The 14,393-nt window shown below is 25.7% G+C and overlaps 1 protein-coding gene across 1 annotated transcript; it reads right to left on the bottom strand.

The window, feature by feature from the left end:
- Positions 1-5,534: 5,534 nt before the first annotated feature.
- Positions 5,535-10,967, bottom strand: LOC145834099 (NADH dehydrogenase [ubiquinone] 1 alpha subcomplex subunit 12-like). The gene is made up of 3 exons (XM_082941444.1): positions 10,802-10,967; positions 7,882-8,032; positions 5,535-6,062 (listed from the first exon to the last, which is right to left on the bottom strand). The coding sequence occupies exons 1-3, from the start codon at positions 10,956-10,958 to the stop codon at positions 5,906-5,908; spliced, it is 465 nt and encodes a 154-aa protein (XP_082797570.1). The 5' UTR covers positions 10,959-10,967; the 3' UTR covers positions 5,535-5,905.
- Positions 10,968-14,393: the final 3,426 nt, after the last annotated feature.

Raw genomic sequence — 14,393 nt, 5'->3', positions numbered from 1 at the left:
ACTCTAATTTGAAAAAAAAAGTCCGGATCCGGGTCCGGCCGGATCCTAACAGAAATCCGGCCGGACCCGGATCTAGTTAGTAAAAAAGAGCATACTGAAAAGTATTTTTTCAAAAACAAACCCTGTGTAAATTAATAAGAGTCATTTTCGTCAGTTAAAATTAAACACCTACCGTGATTGGCTCATTTTGTACACGTGACTAATTTACATTTGTTTTTATTAAACTATGAAATAAACATTTCAGAAATGCAACTCTTTACATATGAAGTAAAATTTAAAACTTTGGAATGATTACTTGCATTATTTATTGTTTAAAGTTGCTATCAGAGAATATTTAGAGTTAATACGGTTGAATGTACGAGCCAATGAGAATCATATGACGAAATGTTTCAAACTAAATACTGATGCAACAAAACATCAGAACCTGACAGGCAGTTTATAGGTAAGCAGTTAGTTAGTTTGGTGTGCAGCTTGAAGCAACAGAATATCTTGAACATTTTTGTGAATGCTTATTGTAAGTAGTGTTTTGTTTTAAAAGCGAATAATTTAACTGGTGTTTAATTGTTTTAGTAGTTAATCCAGGTTTATAGTTTAATAGTTTATTAAAAATATCACAGTTTCTTGTTTACTAAAAGTTTTATTTAAAATCAGTTTATTGTTTTAAGTCTTTTGATATAGATTTAAATAGCTTCCAGTTTTTAAAGCTTTACCAAAGTGATTAATAATTTTGTAAATGGTAGTATTTCTTGTTGTGTTTTATATAAAAGATTCATCACTCAAAACTGTCGTGTCTGATTATAGAAAGTAGTCTCAGTTAGAATTTAGTATTTGTTAGATATTAATTAAATAAGGTAGGATTTAATTATGATGGGTAGTACTAATAAGTTAAGTGTACCACAATCAGTCCACAACTTTACTACCAAATTGTCAACCTTTGCTAGCTGTTCTACTGATTATTAGATTAAAGTTTTTTTTTTAGTTTTTAAAAACCTCATTCTGACTCAGGCTTGTTTATACTCACTCTAGATAGTTTTAATGACGTAAATAGTGGCAACCCTGCTAGTTTGAAAATTTTTGGGAATTTTAGAAAATTTTGAACTGCCTCAGGCTAGTTTAGTTTTTTATAAAAACTCAGGCTAGTTTTCTTTTAGATTTTGAATGAGTTTGAGCTGATCCAGTTTTCAATATTTTGTAATTTTCTAGTGTATTTTCTTCAAGAACTTGATTTCAGATTTTCAATTGTAAATAACACATAAATTTTTAAACCTTGTGGTTAGCTGTTTTACTTATTATAGGAATAAAGTTTTTTTTTTCAGTTTTTAAAAACCTCATTCTGACTTTGGCTAGTTTATACTAGTGATGTACCGAACTCACTATCCTGGTCCGGCCGGATATTGCCATTTTTGTCTAATATCCGGATCCGGCCGGATTCTAGTTTGAAAAAAAAGTCCGGATCCGGTTCCGGCCGGACTCTAATTAAAAAAAAAAGTCCGGATCCGGGTCCGGCCGGACCCGAAATTGTGGGTCCGGTATATCACTACTTTAAACTAACACCAAACTAGCCGGAGCCAAACTCTGTTTTTGAAAAAGTATGAACAAAAAGTAAAAGCCAAAAGTGTACAAAGTAAAAAAATTTTTGATACCAAAAATAGTTTGTAACAACAAAAGGAATTAAGACCTTTTTCAAAAAAAAACACAAATGTTAGGAAAAAATCAAATTCCTAATATATAGTCAAAGTTTTCCGAAAATTTCAAAATGTACTTAGTTGCTCTGAATTTGAGCGATCGTGAATCTACTAAAAACCTAAAATGGATAATAATATTTTCGTCATTCTTTAAAGTAGAGTTTTCAAAAGTAAGCAAAATTACAATTAAGATTGTTAGGTACAATAAATTGTAAGTGGGCGATTAAGTATATGGTTAACTTAACTTTTTAAGTGAAAAAAATTTTATAATGAAGTAATATCCAACAATATCTAACAAATGAAGTCAGTTATTTTTAAATTCTGCCAAGTAGGCGATTATAAAAATGGGTTTATGAAAGAATGCTTTAACGCTTTTGTTTTTCATGGTTATTTACGGTTTTCAATTTAAAGCTGAAAATAGCTTTAACTTAAAGTTAAATCACTAAAACTGAGTAAAAATAAAAATAAAATATCCTTTGAATACAGCAAAAAGTTTGTACAAACCTCCGTGTACCTAATACCCACCAAAAATAAATTTTACGCACTTGTAGATAAGTTTGCGGTGGTCGCACACCGTGAAGACCGCTTGCTTAAAGTAAAAAAAAAATTAATTGCTCTGAAATTTCAATACTGAAGTTCTAGCTTTTATAGATCATTAAAAACTGATTATGTCATCTAGTTTATTATAGGGCTGTCTACGTCTTTAATCGAAATACTTCAAAACAAAAAATTCAATTTGAGTGAATAAAAACTAGACTGAGTTTGTGATAAAATTTTAAAGATTTTAGTAAATACGAAAAACTAAATTAATTATTGTTCTTTGATATTTAACACACAAAAAAAAAACCTAAAGAACTTAATATCTAAAAAATGTTAACTTGAAACAAAAATAATTGAGAATTCAAACAACTGGCCTGAGATTAAAAAATCCAAGATGTGTTTAGTTTTACCAAAAACTGAAAACAAACATGAATAACTAAAAGCTTTAAAAGAAGTCAAAAATTTTGTAATAGTTATCAAAGTACAGAAATTTAAATTATATGCCACACATAAGTTCCAAAAAAATATGTTCATTTAAATTTTTGAAACTACTACGGCAAAAAAATTAGTTGGTAAAATATATTGTTGAATTAAAATTCCAATTGATTTTTTCTTATTTATTTACCACTGACTCAGATTTTTTCAATTTGATAGTGTGAAAGGATATAAAAATCAATCAAACTAGCATTTTAATTTAGTTGTACTTAGTATACTATTTAAATATAGCACTTAAAGTATTAACCTTTCTTAAAAAGGTCTTTTATTTTAAGTGAGAAAATTGTAAAAATTATTAAGTTAGCATGTTAGTATTGCAATGATCAATATATTTTTTAAGGTATAAAAACATCAGAAATAACTTTCCCCTCGTCTATTGATTTAATAGTTAAAGGTATTAATGATACAGAAGTTAGGTTTATTGTACACTAAACTTAACATACTTACCTATTCAAAAACTTATTATTAAGTCACTAGAATATTTTATTAAAAACTTTAACTGTCCGTAATTAATGAAAAGTTTAATTTAACACCTTCTAAGGTATAAATATAAGTTCTCTGAACTATAGTTTATATAATAAAACTACTTTCTGATTCAATAAGATTTCATTTTTAGACTTTAATGATTGGTTTCTAAACTGGTTCCAATTGATGAACAATTAAAAACACTTGATAATACTTAGTAAGTTTATAATATTAAATACATTATATTTTACCAAAATTGACACTCTTTGAAACAAAATGTCCAGTTATTGAATTTTAATAGGATTTTACTGAAAATAAAGGTGTATACTGAAAAATTTCCTACTAAAAGTTTAAGAAATTTATATTAAAATAAAGCAGTTATCATAAACTCGCATGACATTATTAGAACATCATATGCCTGAATTGTGAACTAGAAACTTGAAGAAGCTTTATTTTTTTAAATTGACTACTAAAAATCTAAAAGGCACGAGTTGGCCTGTAATTTCTTCAATTATATTTATTTTTCATTTTAGCAGGGACCAAAAATAATGAATACTTTGAATTGGATGATTTTAATATTTTTCTTCTGCAAAAAATAGTAATGACGTTTTTCAATTCCAATCATTTAAAACTATTTTGTGATTTCTTCCAGTAGACTAGTATTGTAAAATGTAGCGAAAAACTTTCAGGAACCATTTTGTATTTATCAAAAACTGAAATTCTTAAAAATTGCAACAGTGCAGGGTTGCCATAATTTTTTTTGAAAATTTCTTCCAGGTTTTCTGAATTTCTTCCAGGTTTTTTCAAAGTACAAGTTTTTGTTTCCATTTTTAGCAATAAAATTAAAGGTAAAAAACTGTCTTAAACAGTATAAAAATACTTAAAAGACAATGTAATGTTACTTTAAACGTGCTTCATATTAAATAAAAATATTTTACTCAACACAAATATATTTCAAAAAGTTTTCATCAGTGTGATACAGTTGTAACAAAATGAGATATAGTTATAATAAAATGAGATTCAAAATATTAAGAGTTGAAAAAGAATTTTGACCTAATCAAAAATGAAGCCATCTACATTTGTTTTAACAAACCAAAGTTCTGTAAGCAGAAATAATTTGATTATTCATTATCCTTGTTTAGTTAATTCTGTTTATTTTTAAGAATTTTCAATAACTTTTTTAATTTTCTGCTGGATTAAATAAGTTCGGATATAAATAAGTTAAAATTTTTATTTTGTTACAACTGTATCACACTGATGAAAACTTTTTGAAATATATTTGTATTGAGTAAAATAATTATATTTAATATGAAGCACATTTAAAGTAGCATTACATTGTCTTTTTAGTATTTTTATACTGTTTAAGACAGTTTTTTACCTTAAATTTATTTTTATGCTAAAGATGGAAACAAAAACTTGTACTTGAAAAAAAATCTGGAAGAAATTCAGAAACCTGGAATAAATTTTCAAATAACTTATTGTAACTCTGCCCTGTTGCAATTATTAAGAATTTCAGTTTTTCATAATCACTTTGTTTGTTTTATGATCAAGCAAATAGCAGACTTATGCTTAAAATGAATTTGTATTTAGCACAAAAAATTGTTAATGATAAATTTTTCGTATCTAAACTAAATTGCATTGTTTTAAATGTAAAAAAAAAACAATATCTTTCCTTTTAATTTTTTAAACTCCTGGTTTTATGGCAACCCAGTAGTAGGCAAAACATTAATTGGTATATAAAAGTTCAAACTTTCAATAAAATTAAGTAGTCAAAATTTAACAGGTTAAATTAATGTTTGATTCCATTTAAAAAAGATTTAAACAACTGTTAAGTTACCTAAAAAGAGGTAGTTGTTAATTTAAAAACATTTAATGCCTTAAATTTAGTAACCTTAAACTAAAAGTATCAATATTAAATAATAATTCAATTGCTCACTTCATAATAAAGTTTAAAATATAGTATTTTTAAACTTTTCATTCTTAGAATGTTACTTGAAAAAAATTTTTAAGTAAGTAATACGGAATTAAAAAAAAACCTTTATTTTTTAAAAATTAAGAAAAATAAAACAGTTCTAACTGCATATAAGGTTCAAGGCCTTATCAATACAATTGTCATCAATTAGACTTTTAATACAACATATAGTAAGTAATTTAATATAGTAAGTAATATTTGTATATTTAAATAATTTTTTAATGCTTAAAATTAATAATAAAGCAAATAGGTACAAACTAGTAGAAAATTGTTTATGAAACATTACTGAGTTTCTATATAACTATTATATACTTGAAATCATTAAAATAAGTACGAATTCATAAACACAAAAAATTTAAAAGACTTGTCGCAAAAACCCAATGATATAAGTTTATTTGAAATATTCAGAAAATTAGCAGAATAAAAAACCAGGTAAAAAAAAAACTTTATTCCAAAATTCGCAATGTTGAAAACTAAATTGAAAACTATGAAATTAAATATTTAATATCATAAGTCACCAGTAGACTAAGTAGTTTTTAAATAAATATTTAATCAAAACTTTATATGCTTATGAGGATGCCTAAATTTAAAACATTTTTTCAATTAAAAACTCATTTATTGATTCACCTTTATAGATTTAACTTGTGATAGCCATACGAGTAGAAAGAAGACAAAACATTTTAAAAATTTATATTTTTATCAATACCTCATAGAGGCACCTAAATTATTAAAATTTTCCAAGTACGGTTTATTCGGGCTTCCAGCTCTCGATCTTGGGCTTGACTGTGGAGTAGGGAACGTAGCAGTCCGGAGTTCCGGTCAAGTTCTTCTGGTGCTTCATCTGAAACTTTCTCAGCGTGGGGGGATTTTTCGACGGCGCGTCGTCGGTCATGTGGTGGAGCCACCTGTGATTTGAAAAAAAATATTCAAATTTAAGTATTACAAAAATTAAATAAAACAAGCTTTGTAAGTTCAGTTTTTCGAATGCTTGAACTGTTAGCACTATTTATATATTTGATGACACCAACTGGTTTTGTGCAAAATTAATACAAAAATACATAAAATAAGCAACTTCAATCGTTGAACAAGCATCATTTTGATTAAGAAACCTACATTATTATTTATATATTCCAATTATAAACCATGGTGGGCTTTAATGTAAGTACAAAGTTTTAAAATAAATATCTAAAAAGAAAATCAAAATAAGAGTTTCGTTAGTTATATCTTGGAAATTATAATGCGAAACTTTCAACTTATACAATTGACATTTACTTTAAATTAAAAAGTAAAACTATTTGTTAGTTGAACTTCATGGAAGATAAAATATTTTTTTACAATCTCTCAGTAAGTAGCGATAAAGCGATTTCATAAAAAGTAAAAACCTCAGTTTTTGAAACATTGATAAGAATTTAATTTTTTCAATATAGTTTGGATTAGTAACAAAATTTATTTCAAAATATTTTATATAAACAAAACATAAATGAAACTATAAAAAACAAATAAAAAGTTTTTTAAGCTATAAACTATATGTGTAACTTTTAAGAAAGAATTTGATTGCATTTAGTACTAATTTTGAATGTTTATACTTGATTAGTATATAATCTAATATTTCATTAAGTACTTTATTGTAATCAAACAGTATTATTCATATAGCTGAACTAGTAAAACTCATTAACTTGAGACAGTTTATTAGCTGATTATAATATAAAACACAATATAAACTCATTATTACTGCAGAAAATACTTAAACACTAATAAAATAGAAAAAAAAGCTTGCTAACTAAACCCTATATATTAAAGATAAAAGTCGGGCTAAAACTTATTCCAAAGAAATGAGCATGAAAGTAAAGACTATATAGATCAATTGTTTTTTTTTTTTGCAAAATTAGCATTGTCTTTTATATTTAAATATCGAATAAATACAAATTCGAGTCAACTATTTAACTATTTAATAAATACTTTTATGACTTAAATGTTTATAAACTAAATAATTAACGGCTCCAATAAAAATTAAATTAATGCATGTTCTAATTAATTATTAAATTCTAAACAAATACCTGTTCAACTCAAATATTTAACTATAGAATAAATAACTGTTCTACTAAAATATAAAATTAATTATTTATCTAATAGTTAAACATCTATCCAACTAACAAACAACAACCTGTGTCTAACATCAAACTGTCAACTTATCAAACAATTAACTCTTCCACCAAACTGTTTAATTATCATATAAATACATGTTTCACACGACAGTATAATTTTTAAATAAACAATCGTTCTGCTAAACAGGGTTTCCACTCGTTTTTTAAAAACATTTTCCAGGCTTTCCAAATTTCATCCAGTTTTTTAAAAGTACACATTTTTGGGTCTATTTTTAGTTGAAACTTAAGTTTAAGGTAAGAAACTGCGTTAAATAATATAATAACATTAAAAAGATACTGTAAAACTACTTTAAATATGTTGCTTTATAAAAACAAATTTTGATGATGACAAATGTTATTTATTTATACGATAGAGTTTTTGCGTCAAACTGAAAATTTACTACTGAACATGTGAAAATTGTTAAAATTCCAGGTTTTTTATTGATTTTTGTTCAAAATTCCAGGTTTTTCCAGGTAAAGTCACAACCTTGCCTACTAAACCATTTGAATATTCAACAACTACCCTTCCTTAACAAATTAACTAATAATCCTTGTTTTCTACCTTAAAAAAATTATCAACCTGTGCCACTCTGGGGCGACCATGGACGCGTTGAAGTCCCACTTGTCCTTCCAGTTGCTCGTGTTGTAGTCCACCCACCGGTTCCTGCCCAGGAAGTACCTGTTGTTCTCGTAGTAACGGTTGCCAAGGTCGTCCGTGCCCACCAGCTCTCCTGTGAAAATAAAACGTGTAAAGTATCCTGTGAAAATAAATCCTGTAAAGTGTTTGGAGAAAATGAAAAGTGTAAAGTATCCTGAGAAAATAAAACGTGTAAAGTAATTCAGTAAAAATAAAACGTGAAAGCCTCTGATGAAAATATAACGTGTAGAGTAACCTGTGAAAATAAAACAGTCAAAAAACCTGTAAAAATCAAATGTGTAAAGTCTCCTGAGAAAATGAATTGTGTATAGCCTCTTGTGATATTTGTTGTCAATATGCATATTTACATCATCATAAAACAACTTATTAATAAAAACAATAAAAAAAGTCTTAATAATAAGTTTAAATAATAAAGTCTATTCGAGAATAAGTAAAATATTATTTTGTTTAAGGGTACCTACTGAACTCTATGGCTTTCCCCTTTATATCTTAGATGTCCAAACCCCCCTTTAAACTTTTAAATCAAAATTTAAATTTATGGAATTAACTTTTATTTTAAATCAATAAATTTTTTTTTAAATACCATGTAAGAAAAGTTTAATTTTGTGTAGACAAGTAATAAATTAGAAAAAATACTTTGTACACACATAAACAATTTTATCAAAAACTTTCCTTATAATTCATCATTGTCTTTTCAAAAGAAAATAGCCAATACAGCATAATTACTTAAAGGTACCAAAAACTACATCATTTAATTTCATATAATACATTGAAACTAAACTTTAAAATATTTAGCTTGTATTTTTTATTTATGACTACATTTATCTATAGTAAAGCTATATAATGATTATTTACATTCAATTTCTTAAAAACTTTTTGTTGTAATAGATAAGTATTGTGATTTATAGTCAATATAAAGGGTTTTACTATTTTTTGAAACACTTGAATATGATTTTTTTTTCCTTATATGAAATAAGCCTTATAAAATAGTTTATTGCTAAAAAGTAGTTTACTTTAAATATTCTATTAGCATAAACTTTTTGATCAATATAAATCAAAAATTGAAACATCTTTTAAGCTAGTTCTTCAAGAGTTTTATGCACGGAATTTTCTTGTTGAGAATATAGTGAATACCCGTCTTAATGCTATATTACCATTATTAAAGTTTAAGGCCACAGGGGGGGGGTCCAACATTTTTTTTTACAAAAATTAAGTTTGGCTTTTATATGAAAGCTTTAAGTACAAACTACAAGCCAGTTTTTATAGAATTCAAAAATATAATTTAACTTTTAAGATATTTAATTTTTTGTAAAAATTTTCCAATATAAACGTATGGACCGCAAATTTTTCGGGGTCAATTTTCTTGGAAATTTTAAAATTCACTAAAAATCTATCTCCTCCTTTGTTTTTCAAGCAATCTTCTTCAAATTTTCAGGAAACGTTCCTTATAATAAAAGAAAAAAACGTTACTTTAGAATTTAAGTAATTTTAAAAAGTAAAAATTCTATCACAAAAATTAAAAAAAAAAAGTTTTTAAAAAAAAAAAAAAAATTTTTACAATTTTTTTTTTTAAATTCCAAAGTAACGTTTTTTTGTTATTGTATAAAGATTAGACTGTGAAAGTTTGAAGAAGATTGCTTGAAAAATGTAGGAGATAGATTTTAAATGAAATAGTCTTTTTCCGCTGTTTTAGTATCCCTTCCCATAGGGAACCTATTATGCGGCCCGACTTTGACTGGTCATATCTAAAAAAATATTTTGAATTTTTAAAAACGATAAAAAGCATCTTAAAGCTTAGAAAAAACTCTATAAAATCAGATAAACTTGTAAAAAACATGGTTTACCCCCCCCCCCCTATGGCCTTAACTAAATATGAAGATTATATTAGAATAAAATAATATTATTATAGTTATTATTATATTATATAATTATTATTATTATAGAAATAAATATTAAACAAAAAACTTAATAAAACAATAAGAAATTAAAATAAATTTTAATACAAAGTATATTTCGAACATACAAAACAATTTAAAAATTTTAAACATTACATTAAACAAAATATAATTAATTTATTCATTATAAAAAACAATTCCAAACATAAAACAAATTAAGGAAATAATTTCAAACTTTTTTATATACAGTGCTTAATGTGAACTTTATCACATGTAAACTTGAAGAATGTGGTAAAATTTGATATGTATAGGTGTACAAATTTTATAACAGTACCAAATGTATCAAATTTAAACCAACTATTTTATTGATTACATTATTGAAAAACAACTATGTTTATAATGTACTTACAAAAAAAACATATTAAATTTGTTAATTATGATTTACAGTTAAAATATCAAACAAACATATTATAGTTATAAACAAACTCTGTTTAATACACAACTTTATGTAAACCTTATTGTAATGAAAAAAAAAAGTTTTAACAAAAAAACACATAACTATTTCTCAAAACTTGATACTTGTAACAAATATTTAAATTTGCTTTTATACACAAAACTATGTCAAATTTTAAAAGACCATAATACTTACTTTTCACAAACCATTATAACAGTTGGTTAATAAAACTATACTTTTCCCAACTAATTGACAAACCATTTTAATCACTTTTCAAAATCCATTATATTACTACTTTTAATACTCAAAGTATTATATTTATTCCTAACAAACCATTATATATTATGTTAATAAAATATATCATTAGTAACTTGTGAACAAACAATCCAAATTAATTGTTAAAAAACAATTATAATTCTCTTTAAAAAACTCAATTAGTTTTTCAAGAAGAACCACTATTTTCACAAAATAATTCTATTTACTCCCAACTAACCATGCTTGATCTCGTTCATTCTGATGATCTGGATGAAAAGCCCTCTCGCTCTGGGGAAGTACCCTCCGTCGTTTGCATAATTGTGCCTCAGGGTCTTCATCAGCTCCTGCAGCGGAGTGCGAAACTGATCTTGAATGAGCTTTGCCAATTTCGACATTCTTATATAAAAGCTGCAAAGAGTGTCTAAGTAAAAACTTTGTAAGCTGAAGTGTTATTTTTTCCTAAAAAACAATGCTGTGTTAAGTAAAGTTTATTTTTATGTTGTTGAAAAAGCTAGCTATAAATTAAACTTTTTTTTATTCAACAAATGTAGGTAAACATAGTTTATAACATGTTTTGTACATAAATTTCTAACACGCAAGAAAATTTGACTTTATTTTGACGTGTTAAAAAAAAAAGAACTTTTCACTATAAGTATTTGATTAACTTTACTATTGTTATTTGTAATGCGCATTATTTACAAAATTATACTGAATAAGATGTTAAAGTTATTAAGGTAATGTTATTTTTATAATGTAATTTATAAAAAACAACTCTGTGTGAAAACAAACTCATTTAAATCAAAACTATAGATAAGACTATACTATAAAGTTTTGTCAATGAAACTTTGTAAAGTATTTTAACATAAAAACAGCTGTACTTGAATTTTTCATGTGAATTATATAATAACTCTGCAAATATTATTGTGGTATACAGTAATCAATCTCTTAAGCTCATATCAATTTCTGTGTTCAAACTATGTATTTTTATATTGAACATTTTTAAAAGTTTTAAAATTAAGTTCGATGATAAAAACAGAACTTAAAGTTAAAAAAAAACCATAATAAATGTCAAAAAATGAGAATCACTATAAAAGTAATGACACAATTTTTTTTTTTAAATTAACTTTAACTGAATATGAACAACTAAGATTCCAGTTTTTTGTTATTAAACTTTGGAAAGTTTTTCAGGTTTTATAAACTTGCACTGTCATTCATCTACACCAGAGTTTCCCAAAGTGGACCAAGTTGCCCCCTTGAGGGCCATAAGCAGCAAAGGGGCTAAAGGGTGGCCATGAGGTCATAATTTGAAACTTACACCAGAATGTAATAATAAATAAAAACAAAAGAAATAAAGCTACTGACTATCGAGGGTTAGGAGTACCAATGATAGTAAAAATAAAAAATAAAATACAAATAATGACTAAGAAAATAAAAATAGTTATAAAAAAAAAGTTACCGTCCGAGGGTAAGGGTTAGGGGTAACAGTTATGATAAAAAAATTAATAAAATAGTTGAATTAAAAATAAAACAAAATAAAAATTTAAAACTAACTTTGATAATTATAGTAATATATGAAATTGAATATATTAGGGAAAAACCTGTAATATAATGTCAAAAAGTACTTCTGAAAATAAAAAAAATAATAAATAAAATATGCCCATAACCAATTTTTTATTATAAAAACCATCTTGTAGTTTATCTTTAATCTTTAATACTAGAGCCAATGTTAATTTCTTTAATTAAAAAAATGATAACTCCCCTATTGCCTTATATTAAAAATTGAATTTTTTGTTTTCAAAAAGTTGTGGGACACTAATCTTTAGTTTGGATCTGTATACTTTAAGCATACTAAGTCTTGTCCTGACCTTTCAGCTGCAAAATTTAACTTCTTTGAAAACCTTGTACTGTGTGAATGAACAGAGCTAGCAAGTATTAATTTATTGTGGTCTACATCAAACGCTTTCAAAGTGTTACACATCAACTTGCAAAGTAGCAACTTCTAAACATCATTTAGTTTTGGCAGACTTGTTATTTGAGATAAAAAAAAGGTATAAAATATTTGGTCCTATAACCTGGTGCACAAAAAAACTTTTCTGTTATAGAGTTGCATGCCACGGATACCTTTTACCATCTTTGTCCAGGACCAAGAGTTTGTTGGGGTCGGGCAGGCACCAACATGTCTGATTTTATTGCATACAACAATTTGGGTTCAGGTAGCAAATATACAATACAGAATGAGATCTAATAATATGGTCTTATTGTAATTGCAGGGTTTGTGCGCGAAATTTTTTTCATTTAGCCTGACATTTTTTCAAAGTAAGGAAAATCCCCTTTAGAAGTTATTTTAGGTATTGGAGGGGTCTTGATTGTGGTCTCCCGACTTCAACCAGCTATATCTCAAAAATATTATGAGCTTTTTATCTGCAAAAAGCAACTCATAGCTTAGTTACAACTCAATAAAATAAGACTAAAATGTGCAAAGGGTGAATGACTCCCCTATGCCCTTAACATAACCAATTCAGTGATAAGTTTTAAAATAAGTGTTATATCTTATCTATTACTAGTGCAAAAATTTAATATATAATACTAAACCCAGTTGTTCAATTTAATTAAACACTAAGTAAAAACATTATAACCAGAAGATTTATTACAGAACGACGTGCATTGTTGTGTTTTATTAAAATTTAAAATGAAACGCTTACACGAGTATTAAAACAAGTAAAAAATGTTTATTATAGTATTTTGACTAATACTTAAAATTAATACATAATTATAAATCCTTAACTCTAAAGTCTAAACAAATACAGTGATTGTTGGTGTCGTATCAGATTTAAAAAGCTTACACTTAAATTAAAAAAAATCTTTATTATTTTGTTTTTGTAAAGAAAAATGAATTGTACCTAAAATTTGTACTCCCACAAAACTTTGTACTTATATCTTAAAGCTAAGTTTTGGTGTTGTGAATATCTCTAATAACTTTAAACAAACAGTAAGATATATGAATAAACTTTTAAGAGCTTTAATCTAAAAAGTATTTGGCATAAAGCCTTTAAATTCAAAATTAAAACAGTTTAACCAACTAAGCTCTGAAAACATAGCTGATGTAAACAAATTTAAACAAACAGCTAAGTTGTTGAACTAAACTATAATGTTTAAACTGTATTTTTTTTATGAATTTTAATAATCATGACGTATATAATCTACTCAAAACAAAATAATGAAAATTTTTAAAACTATTTTAGAGATTCAACAAAAAGTTTTAAGCATTTATTTTTACAAATAAATTCACATCTCAATTTGACCTTCAAAAGATTTCATATTTTTTTAATAAAATTTTTTTCGAGCATTTGAACTGAGAAAAACTGAGATTCTCAAATTTTTAATCAAAAAAACTGATTTAGCCTGACGTTTTTCAACTTTTTTCAAAAAAACTGATTTAGCCTGACGCGCACGAACCCTGAATTGACATTTATCTGCGTGGCCACTGAATTTTTAAATTTTTTCAAGTTTTTGAATGTTCAACTTTTGTTGTATTTTTCTCAGTAGAAGACAAAAAATTCAGGTTAAAGTTTTGTTTTATACTATAAAGTTGCTGAAAAATAATACAATAGTAACTTATTTTTGTTATATAATATACAAAATCTAAATTGTTTATAAGTGTATAGGTTACATAATAGTAATTTTTTATTTCAGGATTGCAAAAGGTTTTTTGTAAATTTATTACAGGCTTTTTGAATTTCTTCTAGGCTTTAAAAAACAAGTTTTTTGTCTATTTTAGATATAAATTGTTATAAGTTAAAAAAAACTGTAAGAAAGTATAATATTAAGAA

The sequence above is a fragment of the Thalia democratica genome, chromosome 4 (assembly GCF_965202585.1).
Source record: "Thalia democratica chromosome 4, ktThaDemo2.hap1.1, whole genome shotgun sequence".
Lineage (NCBI taxonomy): Eukaryota > Metazoa > Chordata > Thaliacea > Salpida > Salpidae > Thalia > Thalia democratica.
This window is presented reverse-complemented; position numbering and strand designations above follow the sequence as displayed.